The sequence below is a fragment of the Corvus hawaiiensis genome, chromosome 19 (assembly GCF_020740725.1).
Source record: "Corvus hawaiiensis isolate bCorHaw1 chromosome 19, bCorHaw1.pri.cur, whole genome shotgun sequence".
NCBI classification, from domain to species: Eukaryota; Metazoa; Chordata; class Aves; order Passeriformes; family Corvidae; genus Corvus; species Corvus hawaiiensis.
The window spans coordinates 6815088-6836052 of record NC_063231.1 but is presented as its reverse complement, the minus strand read 5'-3'; the positions used below and the strand labels follow the sequence as shown (position 1 = coordinate 6836052).

Genomic DNA, 20965 nt, shown 5'->3' with positions numbered 1-20965 from the left:
CCCCGTGCCCACTATGGGGGGCAGCCAGCATGAGCCCCCGTGCTTGATGGGCAACAGGGGACCCCTTCCCTTGCGAGGGCCGCTGTGGGGGGCCACGGTGGGGCTGGCTGGGGGGCAGCCAGCATGAGCCCCGCTGCTTGACGGGCAGGAGGGAACTCCCTTCCCCTGTGAGGGGCCATGGCGGAGCCCTTACGAAGGGCTGTCGTGCGGGGGCTGCGCTCACCGGGCCGGGCGGGTGCACGGGATGGACCCCCGGCGTGGCGGGGCTTTGCCCCAGCGCCTGCGGGGATCTGGGGCAGCGCGGGGCCGGGGTGGAAGCTGGGGGTCCTCCCACCCTGCGCGGTTCGCGCTCCCTCGGCTGCTCCCCCTCGGCCCCGTCCCGCCGCCGCCCCCCGCCCGCTGCTGGGCGCCGCTCTCGGGGCGGGGCGCGGCGGGGCTTGGGCGCGGCGACGGCGGCTGCGGGTGCCCGTGCGACAATAAACTGCGCTGAGCGGCCCGGTGTGCGGCTGTGGGTGCCCGTGCGACAATAAACTGCGCTGAGCGAGCCGGTGTGCGGCTGTGGGTGCCCGTGCGACAATAAACTGCGCTGAGCGGCCCGGTGTGCGGCTGTGGGTGCCCGTGCGACAATAAACTGCGCTGAGCGAGCCGGTGTGCGGCTGTGGGTGCCCCGTGCACGGCTGTGGGTGCCCTGCGGGACAATACAGACAGCACACCGCGCCGAGCGACTCGCCGTGCGGGGACGGGCCGGTAACGGGGACGGGTCGGTAAAGGGGGCGGGCCGGTAACGGGGACGGGCCGGTAACGGGGATGGGCCGGTAACGGGGATGGGCCGGTAACGGGAGCGGGCCGGTAACGGCGCGGGACCGGGGCGCGGCGGGGCGGGGCCTCAAGGGGCGGGGCTGCGGCTCAGGGGGCGGGGCCGGGGCGCGGCGGGGCCGGTGATTGGAGCGAGGGCGGCTCAGGGGGCGGGGCCGGGGGCGCGGCGGGGCCGGTGATTGGAGCGAGGGCGGCTCAGGGGGCGGGGCCGGGGCGCGGCGGGGCCGGTGATTGGAGCGAGGGCGGCTCAGGGGGCGGGGCCGGGGCGCGGCGGGGCCGGTGATTGGAGCGGGGGCGGCTCAGGGGGCGGGGCCGGGGCGCGGCGGGGCCGGTGATTGGAGCGAGGGCGGCTCAGGGGGCGGGGCCGGGGGCGCGGCGGGGCCGGTGATTGGAGCGAGGGCGGCTCAGGGGGCGGGGCCGGGGGCGCGGCGGGGCCGGTGATTGGAGCGGGGGCGGCTCAGGGGGCGGGGCCTGGGGCGCGGCGGGGCCGGTGATTGGAGCGGGGGGCTCAGAGGGCGGGGCCATGCCGGTGACGAGGGAGGGCGGTGGCGCTGGGGGCGTGGCCAGGCCCGCGCCGGGGCGGGCCCGGGGAGCAGCCGCCATGTTGGCGGCGCCGCTGCGCTGCGCCCGCAGGTACCGGAGGGGCCGGGGGGGCGGGTCCGGCCCCAGGCGCGGTGGCTGCGTGCCCCGCCACCCCCCAAATCCTCCCTGCACCTCTCCTGTGCCCCCTGCATCCCCTGAATTCTCCTGCAACGCCCTGTACCCCTCCTGCATATCCTCTAGATCCTCCCTGCACCTTCCTGAGTCCCTCCTAAAGCCTTTCCGCACCCTTGCGCTTTTCCTGCCTTCCCCACACCCTCTCCATATCCCTCTGTAGCCTCCCTAAATCCTCCTCGCACTCCCGCAGCCCCGGCACCACTTTACATACTTTGTTCCCCCGTTCGCAGCTCCTGCATCCCAGCCCTGCATCCCTCTTGCATCCCCCACACCCAGGCCCTGCATCTGCCCGGCAGCAGAGGGGTCTCCCTGGTCCCCTCCTGCCCCTCACTCCCCTCACCATAAAGAGCCTGTGTTCCCTTGCCCGCACCCACGGCACGGGATGGGATCGTTCTCTCTGAGCACACGCAGGTCAGGCCTCACAGGTGCTGCTCCTGCGCTCACAGCTGTTGGGTGTGCCCCCTTCACCGCGCCGTGGGTGGGGTGTGCCAAACTGGAGAGCAACCTCCTCTGAGCCTCCAGTGACTGGGAGGGACTTGTAAGCTCCTGGAGGGGATTGGGGTGGACTGAGACCCAGCAGAGGCACCCGGGGCTGGGGCTGAGAATGGTTCCCTTGGTGTGGGGAGTGAATAGTGGGGAGCAGCATCCTGTCCTGGGGCACGGCAGGACCTGGGGTGGTGCTGCTGCTGCTTTGGGCTGTCACGGCTCTGTCCAGAGGCTGAGCTTTGTTGAGGTGAGCAGGGAACCCCTGAGCCTGTTTGGTGTCACAGGTGCACATTTCTAACGGGAGTCGCAGCCATGGCCACGGTGGGGACACCCGGCCCCCCCAGCGTCCCTCGTCACACCAACCGCCTGATTAACGAAAAGTCCCCGTACCTCCTGCAGCACGCCCACAACCCTGTGGATTGGTGAGAACAATGGGAGCCTTTTCCCCTCCTCCTCGTCCTCCTCTAACTGTGCCCGTGGGGCTGAGGGATTTTTGTCTTCCTGCACAGGTACCCTTGGGGTCAGGAAGCCTTTGATAAAGCAAAGACAGAAAACAAGCTGATATTCCTATCAGGTAACCAGAAACAAGATATATTTTGTGTTCCCACGTGTTGTTCAGTAGATGATCAGATAAGCTGAGCTGCATCCTGAGCTGGTGTGTGAATAGCCATGTAGGTGTGGATGACCACCAAGCAAGAGAGCGCCACGTGCTGGAGTAGCTCTCTCTGAAAATGGGCTACATCCAGGACCAGAGTCCTTGGCCAGCTTTTAGGAGCAAAAGCTGGAGAGTCCAGGAGGCTTTTTTCCTCCATCTCTTCTCCAGGGAGGCAGCAGCTGTTGCCCGTAGCAAGGCTCCCCAGCTCTGAGTGTTCTCCCCATCAGGTGTTTCCTGCTCCCTGCAAAGGACCATTCCTCACTCACTTGAGCTTGTTTGCAGTTGGCTACTCCACCTGCCACTGGTGCCATGTCATGGAGGAGGAGTCCTTCAAGAGCAAGGAGATCGGGGAGATCATGAATGAGCACTTTGTGTGCATCAAAGTGGATCGTGAGGAGCGGCCAGATGTGGACAAACTGTACATGACCTTCGTGCAGGTGAGGGAGGCACAGGTGGGGCCCAGGAGGCTTTGACTGGCTCCTTCAGGGTGCTGTTTGTTGTCATGTTCCTCAGGCAAGAGGAACCAGTGTGTGGGGTGGTCTGGATGGGTCACAAGGGTGGAGAGAAGCACACAGGCTCTGGGATGTGCTGGAAGAGCACACTGCAGGTGCCTCTTGCGTGACCTTGGTGCACACACGATTTGTCTTTCAGGCCACCAGTGGTGGAGGTGGTTGGCCCATGAGTGTCTGGCTGACCCCAGACCTCAAGCCCTTTGCTGGGGGGACGTATTTCCCTCCTGAGGATGGAGTTCATCGTGTCGGCTTTCGGACTGTGCTGCTCCGGATCGCAGAGCAGGTGCGGGGCAGGAATGGTGTAGCAGGCAGGGCTAAACCAAGGCGGGCACAGGGAAATTGGTCTGGGCTTGAAGGGTGACTGAGTTAGGAGATTCAGTTGTGAGGAAGAGTAGTCCAGAGAACAAGCCAGAGCTTTGGCTGGGTTAGAGGTGGGTTTGAGCTGGTTTGGGGAGGGTGATTGAGAACTTGAGGTGTGGTTTGGACTGGTGCAAGGCAAGAAGAAGAACCGTCTTTTTCCCTTTGCGTCTTAGTGGAAGGAGAACAAAGATGCCCTGTTGGAGAGCAGCCAGAGGATTCTGGAAGCATTGCAACACACATCTGAGATCCGTGTGCAGGGCCAGGAGTCGCCCCCACCACCCAAAGAGGTGTTGGACACCTGTTTCCAGCAGCTCTCCAGATCCTATGATGAGGACTATGGTGGCTTTTCCAAATCCCCCAAGTTCCCCACCCCAGGTCAGTCTTGTCTCTGCTGCTGAGACCTGCTGTGGGGCAGACAGCGTTGTGGGGGCAGAGCCCACCCCACAGCCTTCCGTTTTTTCCCTGTGTTCCAGTGAATTTGAATTTCCTGTTCACGTACTGGGCCCTGCACCGAACAACTCCAGAAGGTGCTCGGGCATTGCAGATGGCTCTGCACACCCTCAAGATGATGGCCCATGGGGGCATCCATGACCACATTGGTCAGGTAGGAGTAAATCCTTGGGGGTAAGCCCCTGCCATGCCCAGGATGTGTGGGGTGGAGATGTGGGGTAGAGACGTGTCCACATGGTCTCTGCAGGGGTTTCACCGCTACTCCACTGACCAGCACTGGCATGTCCCTCACTTTGAGAAGATGCTCTACGACCAGGGGCAGCTGGCAGCCATGTACAGCAGAGCCTTCCAGGTACAGCTCTGGCATCCCTCTGTGGGGCTCCCACTCCTGCAGGCTGGGCAGGACAGATCTGGTTTGGGGAGCAGCTTCAAAGCCTATTCCCCAAGATACTGCCCATTCCATGGGCATGGAGCAATCCAGCGCTCCCCTTCATCTCCTGGTGTTTATCCACAAGTGCTGCACAAACCCGTGACAGTGTAGCCCTGGGGCTTTGAGCATAATGGGGAAGGGACCAGCCTTTGGGCTGGTTTTTGCAAGTCAGCAAACAATGCTGCTGCCTCTGACCTCGGTGTGACTCCAGCATTGCTCTCCACTGCCCTTTGTAGATAAGCAGTTATTCACTGATAGTAGATTTCTGTTGAAGATCTTACTCTGAATCCATTCCACATTTGAAATCCTTGGACTTTCAAATGCTCCTTTGCTAACTCTTCAAATTGAAATCTCTCACCCTACCTTGCTGTGTCTCTTGCCTCACCCCTGCCCTTGTAACACTGATGTTCACTCCGTGCCTCCCTCAGATCTCTGGTGATGAATTCTTTGCTGATGTTGTCCGAGACATTCTGCTCTATGTCTCACGGGACCTGAGTGACCAGGTAGGCTCTTCCCTGAGCTGAGCCAAAGGGAGCTGCTTACCCTGCCCTGACATGTGGCTCGGGGCTGTTTTTCCCTGCCTTCCCTCCCAGCTGATCTCAGTCTGGAGCACTGCTGAGGCTCATTAGCCAGACTGCCAGCCCTGCAGCAATGGGGAGCTGGCTGAAAGTGCTGTCCTGGTGCTGGCGGGCCTCTCTGTTGCTTTTTTCCTAGGCAGGAGGTTTCTATAGTGCAGAAGATGCAGATTCCTACCCGACCACCACATCTGGAGAGAAGCGAGAAGGAGCTTTCTGTGTGTGGACAGCCGAGGAGCTCCGGGCTCTCCTTCCTGACCCTGTTGAGGGGGCCACAGAGGGGACAACCTTGGGAGATGTCTTCATGCACCACTATGGAGTGGAAGAGGCTGGCAACGTGGACCCCATGAAGGTGAGGGAGAGCAGAGACTTGCCCGGTGCCAGGAGCACTGGTGAGGGACCTGCGTCCATACACATGGAGGGATGGCAGAGCAGCCCCAAAACACTCGGAGTCCAACACCTCCCAAGCCCGATGGCATTCACAGAACGTGTCTCCCTCTCCCTTCAGGACCCCCATCAGGAGCTGAAGGGCAAGAACGTCCTCATTGCCCGCTGCTCCCCGGAGCTGACGGCAGCCCGGTTCGGGCTGGAGCCGGGCCGGCTGAGTGCCCTCCTGCAGGAATGCCGCCAGAGACTGTCCTCAGCCCGGGCACAGCGGCCACGGCCACACCTGGACACCAAGATGCTGGCGGCGTGGAATGGTGAGAGGTGGCTCTGCTCTGGGGGCACGGGCCTTGGCTGGACCCCCACCAGGGCCTGGTAGCAACAGATCCTGCTGGGACTGGAGAGCTCCCACAGAGGCACTGGGTAGGCTGTGTGGAAGGAGCCCCACACCTGCAAGGCTTGGGAGCATCAGGATACTGTTCCAGCTTTGTTTCCCTCCCCAGCTGCCAGCAGAGAGCAGCAAAACTCTTCCCGTGGCTCAGTCCAGCTCCTCTGGCTGGGCTGTGGGGAAGGGGACTGAGTTGGGGACTCAGGACCCTGGTGGGCACAGAGCCCATCCCTACTGCTGCATGGGTGGGGTATCACAGCTTTGTGTCTGTCTGGGGGTCCTGCCACAGGGAATAACTGCAGGACCCCAGGCGCTGTTCCCAGCAGTAAATTCCTGGGTGTTTGGGTCTGGAGCTGGCATGGGCTGGAATTACCCTGCAAACTTGAATAATCTTGAGCCCTGTATCTGCCCACAAGTGAGGGCTCAGCTCTTGCTGGCCTTACAATACTCTGCCTGTCACTTTGGTGACAGCAAGTGACTTTGTTAGTGATTTGAACCGAGCAGAAGAGCTGAGACCTGCTGGCATCAGGGAGGACGAGCTTCATGTTGACCATCCTTCAAAGGACTGACAGTGACCCTCTCACTTAGTTCCATGAGCCCTCCCTGACCTGTACCGGTGTCTCTGCCTCTGCAGGGCTGATGATCTCAGGCTTTGCCCAGGCTGGGGCTGCCCTGGCTGAGCAGGGATATGTGAGCAGGGCTGCACAGGCAGCTGCCTTTCTGCGGACACATCTTTTCGACCCCGACAGCGGGAGGCTGCTGCGGAGCTGCTACCGGGGCAAGGACAACTCAGTGGAGCAGAGGTGAGTGTCTGAGAGTCCACAGACTTGACTGGCCACCTGCAGGTGCTGCCCAAACCCCCAGCAGTCCCTGTCCTCTCTTCCAGGCAGGACTGAACTGGGAGGGAGAGAGGCTGTTTGTTTCGTACAGAGCTCTGGTGCAGTTTAGGAAGGATTAGTGTCCCCCAGCAAGTGAGGAGGAATTGAGGTCAAAACCTTTTCCTGTTCCTCATCTTTCATGCTGGCAAGTGTCTTCCCCTGCCTTTCCCTCCTGTACAGAACCCTGGGGCTGAGCCGTGTGGTGGCACAGCCACTGCTTTGCTTGGTGGCATCTCCTTGGGTAGCAGAGACCAGTAAGCAGGGCTTTGCTGGGTTGGAGAACTTTCCAACCTGTTCAGTTTAGAGATTCTGATTGTCCTTCCCTGTCTGCCACTGCAGCGCTGTGCCCATCCAGGGCTTCCTGGAGGACTATGTCTTTGTCATCCAGGCACTCTTTGACCTGTATGAAGCATCACTGGAGCAGGGCTGGCTGGAGTGGGCCCTGCATCTCCAGCACATGCAAGACAAGCTCTTCTGGGACCCTAAAGGCTTTGCTTATTTCTCCACCGAGGCCGGCGATCCCTCCCTGCTCCTGCGTCTCAAGGATGGTGAGCTCAGAGACCTGGCCATGCTTTCCTTGGGTCGTGGTGTGGGAGGACAGGGCTGTGGGGTGGTGAGGCAGTGGGCTGATGGCAGCTGTTGTCCCTTGCAGACCAAGATGGAGCAGAGCCCACCCCCAACTCTGTCACTGTCACAAACCTGCTCCGAGCAGCTTGTTACTCTGGTCATATGGACTGGGTGGAAAAAGCTGGGAAGATCTTGTCTGCCTTCTCAGAGAGGCTGCAGAAGATCCCAATAACCCTGCCAGAGATGGCCCGGGCCACCGCTGTCTTTCATCACACCCTCAAACAGGTATGGGCTGGGGCTCAGTGTCCCCTGCAGGACCTGCTGTAGGGAGCGGGGCTGGCAATGGTGTGGGTGCAGTCACAGCTCTGTTTTCTCCCTCCTGCCACCCACCCTCCCCCTGGACAGGTCGTCATCTGTGGGGACCCCCAAGGAGAAGATACCAAAGAGATGCTGCACTGCGTCCGCTCCGTCTTCAGCCCAAACAAGGTAGAGGTGCCCCCTGCCTGCCAGCCCTTCCCTGGCCTCTGCTGCCTGCACTGCTGGTGCTGCATCCTTTCTCCCAGTGCAGCTGTTGCTTCTGTCCTCCTCCTCTGTTCTGCCTCTCTTCTGGGAAGCATCCTGTCCTTTTTGTATCTAAGCACAGCCAGCAGGGCCAGGGCTGAGCCCCTGCACAGAGCATGGGCAGCCCAGCCCAGAAGTGGCTGCAGCAGTGGTTGTTATTGCTGCTGGCTGTTTACACTGCTCTCAGCCTGAGCCCAGTGCTTTCCCAAGGGGAACCTTTCACTCCTGTGTGAATGTCATGCCCAGTGTGGATGCGTCATGTCCTGTGCAGATCCAGTCAGTGTCTGGGTCACCTGCTGCCTGGAGACACCCTTGCATCCTTGGAAGGGATGAGGCAGTACCTCAGTCCAGTTCTGGGTACCACCAGCTGGGACAGGCTGGCTTTTCTCAAAGCTTTTCTCCTATTTAGCAGCTCTTGCTGTGTATTGGGGTTCCTGCCTGGCTCTGCTTGTCCTTATCCCTGCTTTGAGATGTGTCAGTGCATCCCACAGAGGGGCTGGAGTTGTTGGCTGCATCTGGAGCTGGCAGGGAAGGGCAGCAGAGCAGCTGGTGACCATCAGGTTTGGTGGGCAGTGTCCCTGCCTTGGGGATAATGGCTTTGACCTCAGCAAAGCTGTGGAGCTGAGGGAAATAGGACTGGGCTGTGAGTGAGGGGGCTCAGTGTTTGGACTGGATTCATCCCTGGCCGTTGGGTCCTGGTGCCAGGGACTGGTGTGTATGTGGGGAGCTGAGGCCAAAGCATCACTTTCCCTCTGTAACACCAGCTAGGATGAACTGGGGAGGGCTGAGCCATCAGCACAGGATCCTCTGCTCTGTCCTCACATTAGCTCAGCCCACAGGGGTGTCACCCTGACCTTCTGCCTGTGTGCCCAGCAATGTTTAATGCCAGCACTGGAAGAGGGACACATTCCCAGGAGCATGAGTAGGGCACACAGCTCCCTGTCCTTCCTCTGCCATCACCTGTCCAGCAGCTCCCTCATTCCATGCAGGTGCCTCTTTTGTGTGTGAGTCCTCTGTTCCCACACTCTTTTCTGTCCCTTTGGAGGATTACACTGGGTGACCCGGTTTGCAGGAGCCCAGCACCACTGTTAACAACCCTCTGCCCCAGCTGGTTCAGCCCTTGGTCCCCTGAGCCCACACTGGCAGCTTTGGGGTCTGGAGCAGAACAAATACACGGCCGTGTCCTCTCCTTCCCTGCAGTCTGGCTCCCTCCTGCCAAGCTGGTAACAAGCCTGGCTGGTGGGGATGCTCCTTCCCCAGGGGAGGGTCTTTTGCCCCCAAGCCTTTGCATTCCTTGGGGAAGGGAGGAAGATGAGGGCAGGGTGTTCTGGATGGATATTTCCATGGGGGAGTGAAGCCGGGGTCGTGCCTGCCCAGGGCTGCTTGGAGGGGCATGCAAGAGGCTGCAGCTGGAGGCTGGCAGCAGGCAGGGTGGGAGTCTAGCCCTGCTTGGCCCTTGTGTGTTCCTCATGTTGCAATGATGGGATGCAGCTGAAGCTGTTCCGGCTTGGGTTTGTTTCCTGGATGAAGAATTGTGGCAGGAGGGAAAAGCTCTCCCCCAGAAGAGCTGTGGACACATATCTCCCCTTCTCCGAGCATGAGTGTGCAGGAGTGGTTAGGAGCATCATCTCTGGCCAGTAGCAATGGCTCCTCACCTTGCAGGGCTGGTGGGAGGAAGGGGGGAGAATCCCACTTCTCAGAGAGTTGCACTACCTTTGGGAGCAGCCTACTGCCTCCCAGCAGCCGTCCCTCTTTCCATGCTGCATCACACAGACATGAGCGTGCTTCTGTTCCCACCTGCCTCCATCCCCCTCCAGCTGCTCCCCAGATCTCCTTCCCCACCACGGGAAGCTGCCCTAAGCAGAGCAGCCCTGGGTCACCTGCTCCAGGGACATGGCTGGTTTGGGAATTGCCTTTGCCAAGGAGTTGGGGGAGCATCCCTGTGTCCCCTGCGCCCTCACTCCCTCTGTGCCAGCAGGGTGCTGGGGGCCAGGCTTGCGTGCAGGAACACAATTAATTAGGTCGTTCCCCTAATTAATTCCTTACAAACCTCACCCTGAAATCCTTGCTGTAATGAGATGCTGATGATAAAATGGCATTGAGGTCGTGATTTTAAATGGACCCTGGGTCTGGAGGAGCCCTTTGCTGCAAGCAGCTCTGTGGGGATGCAAGTGGGGGTGATGCTGATAGCTGTTCCCAGGGTGTCCTGGTGCTGGGAGCAGAGAGGGTTGGGTCCCTGCTCTGGGGCTGGATCCCAGCTCCTGGTATAGATCCCTGCCCTGTTAATGGTCTTCAGGGTAATTACGAAGGATCCCATTATCTCCTTGGCTGCAGAGCGCTCGCCTGCCGCTCGCCTTCATCCTGGCCCCGTGAGAGGACCTTGGGGAGCTTGTGAGAAAAATGAATAATGAATTTCAGATTGGACATGAATTGGTAATTAATCACTCCTGGAATTAATTCCAGACAAAGGCGAAGGGGGAGGAAGTTGGGGGGGGAGCAGAAGGCAGGCAGGGAGACAGGCTGAGCCAGAGCTGTGTCAAGCAGATGTGGGGTGATGGGGGACGGGACAGGACTGCAGCAGCCACTATCTGGGGCAGGGACTTGGGGATGTGATGCCCCCCATGGGACACAAGGGCAGCCCCTGCCAGGCATGAGTGAAGCTGTATGGGTGTCCCTGGATGTCAGTGCTGGGTCTTCTGCTGGCCCTGGTGTAGAGGATGCTGTGGTGGGAGATGTGTGCTGTGAGAGGCAGCATTTGGTGTCAGCATCCCTTGGTGGCATTGGTGTGAGTAGCAGGGACGTGTTGTGAGTGTGTCCGTGCTCGGGAGGCGCATGCAGGGCTGGGATTGGGGTGGGCAAGGGAGAGCTGTGTGCTCCAGCAGCAGGATGTTCCCTCTGTGCCTTGGAAGGGCCAGACCTTTGCTCACCCTTTGCATCTGTGTCGGCACGAGGCTTGCTGACAGCTCCTGGCCTTTCTCCTGATTAGCCTGCAAGCCCTGAGGCTTTAACAAACATTTTTCCTTTCAGAAGAGCTAATTATCCTGGCAGCCCGGTCATCACCCCTGGCTGGTGCTGCCGTGTGAGCTGGGAGAGCCCCTGACCAGCTCATTGCTGCCTGAGTTGTTTTGGGAAGCGTGGGGAGGGCAGGAGGATGAGCTGCAGGTGGGGTGGGGCAGTGCTGCAGCTGTTCCTGGGGCTGTCCCTGGGCTGGGCGGGTGTCCCCAAGGAGCTGGCTGTGCTGGTGATGCCTTTTCCTGGTCTTAAAATCAAGAGTCATACATGGTTAGAAGGGGAAAAGGGATTTTACCTTGGTATTTATTTTAAGGATCCTTAAGTGTACACGTCCAGGTCATATGCATCGAGATGCACCCCACCGAGTGTGTGTGTCCCCCCAACATCGGGTATAACCTTATAGGTTTTACTAATTAGCAGATCTATCCAAGATTCCCCAATGAGAGGCTCAAGTGAGCCCCCCTCCCCAAGGAACCTTCCCCTGGATGGTTCTATCTTGGTTTACAGAATGTGTTCTGGAGAGGACCTTGGGGTCTGGGGCACACTGATCCCTGGCTACGAAGCTTCTAAAATGTTGAGTCTCTCAGCTTGACAAACAAGTCCAAGAATGTAGGCAAAAAGCACTAGGAATACAGAAGTTGTAAAAAGGTATAACAGGGGTATAAAAGAAAAGGCAAAAATCTTCATGGCATCACTGGGATGTGCTGATCCCTGTGCTTCATCCTGGCTGCCAAGTGTCCAGTGGTTAAGGGAGGCAAAGCTGCCACATCTCCATCACGCTTCTTCCTGCACTGGGATCTGACTACTGGGGGACTCTGGCAGAGGGCTGGAGTGGGTCCCTTCAACTCCCTGTCCTCTCCCCATTTTGGGAAGAGTGTGGGGGGACACTGCCAGCCCTCAGCGTGTCAGTGGGGCAGGAAGGACCAGCTGGCTGGTGCTGGCTGTGCTCTCTGGCCCTCACAGCTCCTTCTCTGGGCAGGTGCTGATGGTCGCAGATGGAGACAGCGCTGGGTTCCTCTACCGCCAGCTGCCTTTCCTTTCATCCCTGGAGAGGAAGGACGGGAAAGCCACCGCCTACATCTGCAGCAACTTTACCTGCTCCCTGCCTGTCACCTCTGTCCAGGAGCTGCGTGGGATGCTCAGCCCATGAGCCCCTCAGTCCTGCTGCCTGCAGGAAGGGGACAGACTGGCTTGGGAACATGGGAGAACCCCATAGTAGAGGCATCCTGATTGCCATTCCAGATGGTTCCTGGCAGTGCAGTGGGGCTGTGCCCTTCCCCACCTGCAGCAGGTTGGTGTCTGCTTGCACTCGTGCTCCAGCAGCATCTCAGCACAACCGACTGTGGTCCTGGGTGCTGTTTTTGGCATGGCCAGGAGACACCCACTGAGGAACAACTCCTGCCCCTGCACTCACACTTGCTTCTTGCCTCTTCTTGCTGGGGAAAAGGAAAACAAATTAAATATAAATCCCAGTGTTAATGGAGAAGTCAGCTGGGAAAACTGTTAGGGTTCCTATAGCAACCCAGGGTAACACTGTCAAAAGCACCTGGATGACTTGGGAGTCAAGTGCTCTTGAAAGCGTTACTGGCTACGACAGCTGTGGTATTTTTCCATTACAGAGAAGATTGTAACATACATTAACTTAATATGTAGTGCATGAAAAAACCCTGCTGATTACAACTGATGAAAGCTTTATTCTCCTTTTCCCCCCCACCTTCCCTCCTTGTCCTCCCTGCTTCCAAATGGGTGAGTACCAGGTTTTCAGCATCCCTCTGACACCCTGGGCTCCCCCAGCACGGCACTCCACATCTCAGCTGGCTGGGTGCCGTCATCTGGCAGCAAAATGGCACTGCCCACTGTCTTTCCAGTGGGTTGTGCCAGGATTTGGGGGTAACTAGCCAGGAGAAATGCCTTTGAAGTCAAATTGGAATTTTGCACTTCATCTGAATGCTTTCTATGTTTGTGGAAGAGGAGGGATTTTGTTTTCTCTCTTCTCTTGCTTTTAAAAGCTGAAGTGTTTCTGGAAATCCAGCTGAAAATTGCTGGTTTGGCAGATGGCTGCCTGCTTTCCTCTGGGGTTTTTTGCCTTTTTTTTTTTTTTTTTTTTTAACTTGGCATCTCTGCTGCGGGGATTGATTTGACACCCATCCTCAGGAGTGCTCGGAGCGAGTTGGTTTGTGTCTGCCGGGAGAGCAGGGCTGGTGCTGAGTGCCAGTGTGGAAGCCCACGTGTCTCAGATGCCACAATGCCAGCTGTCCCCGGGGTGGCACGGGGCTGGGGTGATGTGCTGAGCCCCTTTTGGTGCCCACCAGCCCACTGTGGCACAGACACAGGGTCCTTTTCTCCCACACCATGTTGCTTGTTGGCATCTCTGTGAGCAGCCCCCAGGCAGAGCTTTGCTGTGAACCTCTGTCAGGATCAATTGGGTTCACCTCTCGGTAAAAAATAAACACAACAAAAAAGAATGAGAAGTTATTGTTGATGAATAACTGCTGTTGTGGCACCTCTGTCCTCCCGGTGCCTCTCCCTTGCTGCTGTCCCTGGGGGCTGGTGGCCATGGTCTGTGCTTCCCACACTCTGCCTGTCCCCAGAGCCACCTCTGGGCTTTATGGCCTTAGCAGGGGTGGCTTTGCTTGAGTTCTACTGCAGCCCCCCTTCTGGACCCCTTGGTACCCCTTGGTTTGGTGCTGGGGCACCCAGGGGTGCTGCTCTTCTGGTGGCCATGGTTAAACCCTCCCACTGGTGCTTCTTGTCCTGTCCTGTCATCCCTTTCCTGTCACCAACCCTCTGATTTCATGGCAAATGCTGTTTTGCTGTGAGGATTCTTTTCTGGGGCAGTTACCAGGAGACAGGGCTGGTGGGTGCTGCCCAGGCTCTCAGGAGGATGGTGGAATGGGATCTCCAGGCTCAGGGGTCCTGTGCCACTTCAGAGTGTCTATTTTCCCGATCCCTTCCCACATTCCCTTTGGTGGCAGATGCAAGGGCTTTCTCCATCAGTGCAGAGGCTCAGGGTGGCTGGAGGCAGCATCCTGTACTCCCTCTGCTCCTTTCCAGCTGCAGAGCTGTCAAAAAAGCTCTCCAAAAACACATCACATAATTGATGTGCTGCTTTTTGCCCACAACCACTTGGGTTTGCCGTCAGGCTGCTCCAGAGGGCACAGGGGGCTTCCTCCTGCCTGGGGACTCCGGGCTCCCCTGGGAGCCCCAGCAGCTGTGGATGGGGAGAAACAGGTTTTCCCTTGGTGTCTTTAATTTAAACACCTGCTTTAACATTTAACACTGACATTGGGGGATGTGCAGGGCACCCCATTGCTCAGACCACCAAGGCATGGGACACCCACCGTGCCCCTTTGGGGGGTCTGGGACATGTGGGGTGAGGGGGAGGCAGCGCCAGCAGCCACCCTCGCTGCGCTAATGAGGCTTTCCCTCTAATTAATATTCCTTGGAAAACCCAGCACTGGTTCTGGATTTCTCAGCTTTTATCTCCTGTGGCATTGATGTGACATCAATGGGAAATGGGCTTTGAACGCTGTTTGTTGTGGGGGATGCTGCATCTGTGGGAGAGGGGGGATGGAGAAGGGTGTCCCAAGCCTGGATCCAACCCTGCTCCTATGTCAATACCCCTGTCCAAAACACATGGAGGGGTGCAGTTTGGGCGTGCCAGCCTTTGAGAAGGTACATCAGGCAAAATACTGAGGTTTTTTAACCTGGGCACATGGTTCACTCACACATGAGCACCCAGGTCTGGCACGGCTGAGCACCCCATTGCCCCATGCTTGGGTGGCCAAGTAGTCAACACGTGAGCACTGATCTGCTTATGCCTGAGTGGCTGATTAGCTCCTGCCTGAGGGTTATTTTGGGCATGAGCAGGCAGGTTTTGGTAGCTGGGGGTGCTGCCGGAGGAGGTTGGGAAGTGCTGCTCAGTGGTTGCTCTGAAAGTGATGGAGAGGCTCCATAATGCCCCAAAATATTAGGGGAGCCTACGACAGGCAGGTGCAGGGGGGCAGGAGATGTGGGGCTGGTATGAGGAGTCCCTCCAAGTCAGTCCTGTGCCGTTGAGCCCAGTAACTCCAGTGTTCACCCAGAGGGAATGTGCGGCCAGCAAGCTGCCATGGTGAATCCCCTCAATTCCAGCCGCCTCTCCTGGGTAATTTGGGGTGCTTGCTGCGGTCCCCTTGCAGCAGGAGGTGGGTGGGGTATGTGTCGGGTTGCACCAACCCTCCTCTGGCATCCCATGGAGCATCTGCAGGCAGTGGAGGGGGCTGGGGGACTCAGCAGCTCCTGCTGCCCCTCCCTGCCCCAGCATTTGCCTTGCACAGATGTTCACACCATCCAGCTCCAACTAATTCCAATATCCCTGACAAGTGAATTTGCAGCTGAGGCTGGCCGACACTTGCTCAAAATGTGCTTCTTTCTTTTTAAACTGACTTTCCATGCAGATGAGTGCCAGGGACCAAGGGGACACAGCCAGGCTGTGCTGTGGGGACTCTGTGGGGGTATCCCCTGTGGCTCAGCTGCTGCTTTCCCCTCCCACAAAAGTGTGTCCTGGCCATTTCTACCCAAACCCTACATCACCTCTGCACGGCCCTAGAGCATGTGCCCTGCCTGGCCTCTCCCAGAGCCCCTGTGTGCTCCAGAGCTGTGCAGGGGAGCTCGCAGCTCTCCCCAGGCTGGCTGCCTTTGCCAGGTGCACTGGCCAAGGTGTTTTGAGGACCATCATCCCCATGCGATGCTCAGCTGCTCCGAACAGGCTCTGCACCCACGGGCCGATGCTTCGGAGCAGTTGAACACTTGGAAGTCTCCCATTCCTGCCTGGCAGCTGCAGCAACCCCATCCATTTGTAAAGGGCATGCCATGGCTGGGAAGGCAGGGAGGGATGGGGAGGGATGGCTGGAGGCCATCGACACCAATTAAGGGTTATGCAATGGACACTTGGCCATTACATGGCCATTAATCCTCCTTTAATATAGTTTTGGTATTTACTGACTGTGGTAACTGTTGCATTAAATCAAACTTAAATGTTTATTTTGAAGACTCTACAGAAGGGTGGAGGAGGATGTCCAGGGAGGAAGGTGCAGGTTTGTGGGTGCCTGGGTGGGAGGGGGGTGTACAGAGGAATCAGAAGTGCAGTGGAGGGATGGCCTTGCCATGAGTATGGGGATGTCCCCAGGTGCTGTGCCAGGCTGTCAGTGCAGGTGAGGTGACAGTGGCATCTCCGCTGCCTGCGGCACTTTGTGAGCTGCTAAATTAGAGGTGAGAGATGCTGAGGGCTCCCAGGGAGCCTGGGCTGCTAATCAAAGGGGAACAAGCTCTGCTTTCCATCTGGGGTTTTATCCAAGGCTCCAGGAGGGCTGAGGCTGCTCCTCTCCCCATGGCCGAGTGGAATTTGGAATTAACTCCTTGTGTGCTGCAGCCTGGCAGGAGCAGGTAGCAATATTTCATGATATCACCTGCAACTAAAACCCACATCAGGAATGCTGAGGCTTGGAGGAAGCCAGAGCTGAGAGGCAATGCCCAGATTTTGGGGGCAAATCTCCTGCTGGAATAGCAACTCCCAGCCATAGAAACTAGGTTTCTGGCTGCAGCGTGGATGTCCTGAGGCAACTTCCCTGGTGCCTCTGGGCTGATGCCTGCTGGCTTGTTTGGGGTTTTTACCCACAGAGAAGAAACCTGAATGTCCCTGTGTGACCCAGCACTCTCCTCCCCGTCCCTGACACCCATGAATCTGGGACAGGCAGAGCTGGGCTCGCTGCAATTATCCGTGGATTAACGGCAGCTAATTTAGTTTGAGTCACAGAAGCTAAACTGGATCGATACGGGGTGAAGAGAATAAAGGAGGAATCGATAGGTATTCAGAAATGCAGAAATGAGGTTGCACATCCCTGTGGGATGATGCTTTTGGGGCTGGGGCAGCGGTGCTGCCTGAGCGCTGTGGGGCTGGGAGGGAGCGGTGGGGACATGGGAGCGGGTGGCGGGCGATCCCCGGGGCGGTGCACGCCAGAACGGCAGAACTGCGACTCAGCACAAGGCTTTCATCGCGTTTGTGCAGCTCAGCAGACCGGAGGCTGCCGTGACAGGCGAGAGCTGCGGCTCTGCGGGATCCGAGGCACGGCTTTGACAGCCGGCCCCCGCCGGGGCCAGTGCCGGTGCGCTCTCACCCGCTCTCCTGGGGCCGCCGGGAAACCGGTTTGATGTTCAACCACAATTTGGATACGAGCTGGCTTGGGCCACCTGCAAGGTGTGCACCCACCGGGCATCCTCACAGCGGCATGGAAACTGGGCATGTCCCGGTGACCTCTGGGGTTTCTGTGCTCCCGTGGCACCACTGAGGGCTTGGTCTGTCTCCCTCGTGTTGCTGCCTCCTGGCCTGGCAGCAGGGCACGAGGCAGGGTCCTTTTTCATAGCTGACAGCCCATGAATATTTATAGCAGCATATTAAAAATGGCCTCTGCATCCCAAATTAGTCACGAGGCCCTGGGTAGAGGCAGGGCGTTGGGTGCAGTGGCACTGATGTCACCCCTGGTCAGATGGCAGTGGCATGGTGCCTCAGCTGGGATGGGATGGAGCAAGGGATCCCTGTCCCTCTGGGGCTGCCTGAGTGACTCTCAGGTCTTGCCTTTGGATCAGGCTCTGCTCCCGTGGGTGACCCTCTCATCCCTCCTGGGAGCCTGCTCAGGGTGCCAACAGTGCACAGATTTCTACACCTCTTGGCTTCTCTTGCTCACCATCTTGTGCTTTAAAACTCGTGTCTTAGTGGCTGTGAATGAAGGTTCCATCAGCTGCTGCGGGCTGTGGGAGCTGCTACCTCCACCACGTGCTGTGGATGTGCTGCCTCTGGGATGCTGCCAGAACAGGTGTGTTTATCTCTAAGAAAATAAAGGAAATCCATGTTTTGGTGAACAAATAGAAATTGAAGGGAAAAAAGATGGAGATAAAGCTATTTCCCATCTCCTGAGGGGTTGGTAGAGGTAATAGAGAGAAGAATCTAATTTAGAAGGAATCTACAAAGACAGAAGTGCTGGAGGGGTCCTGGTTGTAGTGTGAAGCTGCAGCCTGAGCATTGATGGAGCAAACCCATGGGGATGGGATGTGCCCTGGCAAGAGTAGGTGTCCCCCTGGTGTTTGGAAACCCTTCAGCCCATGGGCAGGCTTCACCAGGGGCTAAACTCTGGCAGGGGAAGGGTTCTTGCTTTGCTTTCTGTGGCCAGCACTGGCGAGGAGCTCAGGGAGAGCCCAGTCTGGGAGGAGGGAGGCAGAGGAGGAGGACTCTGTGCTGGGAGCAGGCAGGCAGAGGCAGTGAGGCAGAGCAAAAGGAGATAGTAGACAAAATCAGGAGGTAATCAGGCTGGAAACACACCCCGGGGAGGGAAAGCACTGAGCACAGCTGGGTTAACCCAGGTCAGTGCAGGGCAGAGGTTCAGTGTCAGCGTCCCTGTGACTGCAGTGCTTTGGCAGAGCCCCCGAAGGGGAGTGGGGTGGAGGGGACAGAAAGGGCCCGGTGTCCTTTGAGACTTGAGAAGCACAGGCAAAAACCCCTCTAAGGAAGGTGCTGTTCTCTCTCCACACCACCTCCCCATCCTCCGGTCTGCCCTGCTGCTCTGGGCTCCCTCCTCACATGCTAATGATGGTCCTGGATGCTGCCACTAATGAAGGGCCTCGGCTTTGATCGCCAGCACAGATCCTGCGCTTGTTTCTGGCTGAGATCCTTGTGGCACTAATGAAGTCCCCAAATCCCTTTTATCTCCCAGGACAGCCAAGGGGAAGGGCTGCAGTGCAGCGGGAGTCCTGCAGCCCCCCCGAGGAGTGTAGCACCCAGGCTCCTCCTGAGCCCGATCTCCATGGCAACACTGCGGGATGCTGCTGCCGGGTGCTCCTGCTGGATGCTCTTACAAGGCCACCGAGGGGAATCCCAGCAGCCTGGGAACTTTGGCAGGGTCAGGGAGAAAATGCCTGTCTGGGTTAAGAGCATGCCTGCCTGCCTGTGTGTTCTGTCCACCCACAGAAATATCCCTGTGGATATTGCTCAGAGGCTCTGCTTGATCCCAGCAGCAGCCACTTACAACTCACTCAGTCCACGCAACCTCTCCAGTGATGATGAGCATCTCCCAGAACAAACAATTACAGAATTAACCCCAAAGGCCTTTCAGCCTCTAATTTTCCATCCCTGACCATGTCCTTAGCTTGGCTTTGATGAGCTAAGGGATAGAAAACCCCAGCATTTCCATAACACGGCACCAGTGCAGCCTTTGGCTCTTGATATATATTTCTCCTTAACATCTGTCTTTCCTTTTTTGCTGTGGTTTTTATTGCCAGGCACAGGGGGCTCAGGAGTTCTTGTGGTGCATTGGGAGGGGGCTGTTTCAGGTGAATGCATGAGCTGGTTTTCAGGGAAATGGGATCCATCCTGCCTCCCTGAGGGTCTCCTTCAGGATGTCTTAGGGCAAAAATCAGCCCTGCAGAGGAAACACGTTGCTGTGTTGTTGCTTGCTGGGATGGAGGTGTCTTGAGGGGGCTGCCCTCTTCTCTCAAAGTTGTCCCCCTCGTTCCCCCAGGCTGTGCACTGGGGAGCTCGAGCTGCTCCCCTTCATTTGTTGTCATTTATCTATAATTTAGAGTGGAGTTTAGTTATATTCTAATTGAGTTTCATGTGTCACAGCGTGTCTCAAACAGAAAATAAAATATTTAACAACCTCCACTGGTAATAAAGATTCACATTTGCCTCATTCTTGTTCACAGTACATGAATATTCTGCACCGCACTCCGCAGGTATTAACTTCATTCAGATTTCTCCCTGGTTATGAAATATAACAGTAATGACAGATAGAAGCCAGAGCTTAAAAAAATTATAATCAAAACCAACAACAGCAAACCAGTTTGATGTCATTAAGTCCCCTCTGTTGGTTAGGGGAGTATTAATATGTTCCCATTCATTGCTGGCTTCTCTGTGTGTGCAAGTGCTCTGTGTCTGCTCACACTATTACGGGCAGGAACTGGGGCAGGAGAAGGGCAGGGGCAGCTCCAGAGCTGGGAGAGATCTGGCCTTGGAGGGCCAGGACCGAACTGTGCTGAAATAAAGCCAGGCTCATGTCTCCACTGTGCTGCTGCTTGAGTGGGGATGCACATGGGGTTAGGTGTGGACTAAAGCACCACTGCTCCCTGCTGGGGCTGGGTCAGGGCTGTCACAGCCGGGCACTCAGGTGCTGAAATGGGACAGGCCCATGGTGGGAGTAAGCCCTGGGTGATTTTTGGGTGGTGGCTTGTCCCCCCAAGGGTGAGTTGTGTCTGTCCTAAGCAGGCAGGACCTGGGTACTGTGGGAAGGTGGCTCTTGGGGAAGGTCTTGGGACTTGCTGTTCTGAGGGTGGCTGAGTGCCATCGCCAGGCCTGATGTGCGGGGCTTGCCCAGGGCTGTGCTGGGGGAGATGAAGCCACTTGGGACACAGTCGGGTCCAGGCTTGCCACTGAAACAACTCCCGGGGGCAGAGACGGGCTTTGATCCTGTTGATGTCCCTGTGCTTTGCTGTGGAGCTGCTGGGAGGTTGGTGTGGGGCACCTGCCAGTCCTTTGCCACATCCTTGGGTGGTCTGAGGACTTGGGCTGTTCCTTGGAGAGCTCCCATAGGAAGGGCTGGGGCTGTGATGCCTTGGAATCTCCAAACCCAGTCATTACCCCAAGAAAAGGGAGGATGGGGGGACACGCTGGGCTGGTACCAGCGTGCAGAGCACGAGGAGTGCCATGGGGCTGGCAGTGAGCTGCCCTGGTGTTGTGGGGCTTTACAGCACCACATTCCCTTGTGTTCCCTGCACCCCACAGGGCAGCTGGATCCCCACCAGCTCTGCCCTTCTCCCACACTGACAGCCCTGACCCACCAAACCCCGCACCTCCTGCACCTGAGAATCTCATTTTGCCGCTGCTGTCTCTGTCCACGTGCGCTCACGAGGGGCTGGGCAGCCCCAAACCGAGCGCTGCCCCTCGCCGCCACCACACGGGTTAACCCCGGTGGCAAAGCTGCTCGTGCTGCCCGTGGACTCGCGAAGGGAAAGGCCACACACAGGCGGGGTGATCCAGCTCAAACGTGTGGAACTGGCTTAAAGCTCCCCGGGAGCCACAGCGAGGAGCTGGCACAGCGGAGGGACCGCACAGAGCTGCAGGCACGTGGCTCACACCCCGGCCTTG

The 20965-nt window shown here is 57.8% G+C and overlaps 1 protein-coding gene across 4 annotated transcripts; it reads left to right on the top strand.

Moving 5' to 3' along the window:
* Positions 1-48: 48 nt before the first annotated feature.
* SPATA20 (spermatogenesis associated 20) lies at positions 49-19514 on the top strand. Of its 4 annotated transcripts, XR_007207607.1 has the most exons (17): positions 1385-1449; positions 2304-2441; positions 2529-2593; positions 2957-3111; positions 3326-3469; positions 3720-3921; positions 4020-4150; positions 4244-4348; positions 4855-4929; positions 5141-5353; positions 5510-5702; positions 6408-6576; positions 6991-7199; positions 7304-7503; positions 7624-7704; positions 11771-17645; positions 18540-19514. XR_007207607.1 is itself a non-coding variant. In XM_048324037.1 (16 exons), the coding sequence occupies exons 2-16, from the start codon at positions 2332-2334 to the stop codon at positions 11939-11941; spliced, it is 2223 nt and encodes a 740-aa protein (XP_048179994.1). In that variant the 5' UTR covers positions 49-760; positions 2304-2331; the 3' UTR covers positions 11942-19514. The 4 variants fall into 4 exon arrangements, 3 of the variants coding, with proteins under 3 accessions (XP_048179994.1, XP_048179992.1, XP_048179993.1); XM_048324037.1 differs by lacking the exon at positions 1385-1449 and adding an exon at positions 49-760 and having other exon boundaries at positions 11771-19514; XM_048324035.1 differs by having other exon boundaries at positions 11771-19514.
* Positions 19515-20965: the final 1451 nt, after the last annotated feature.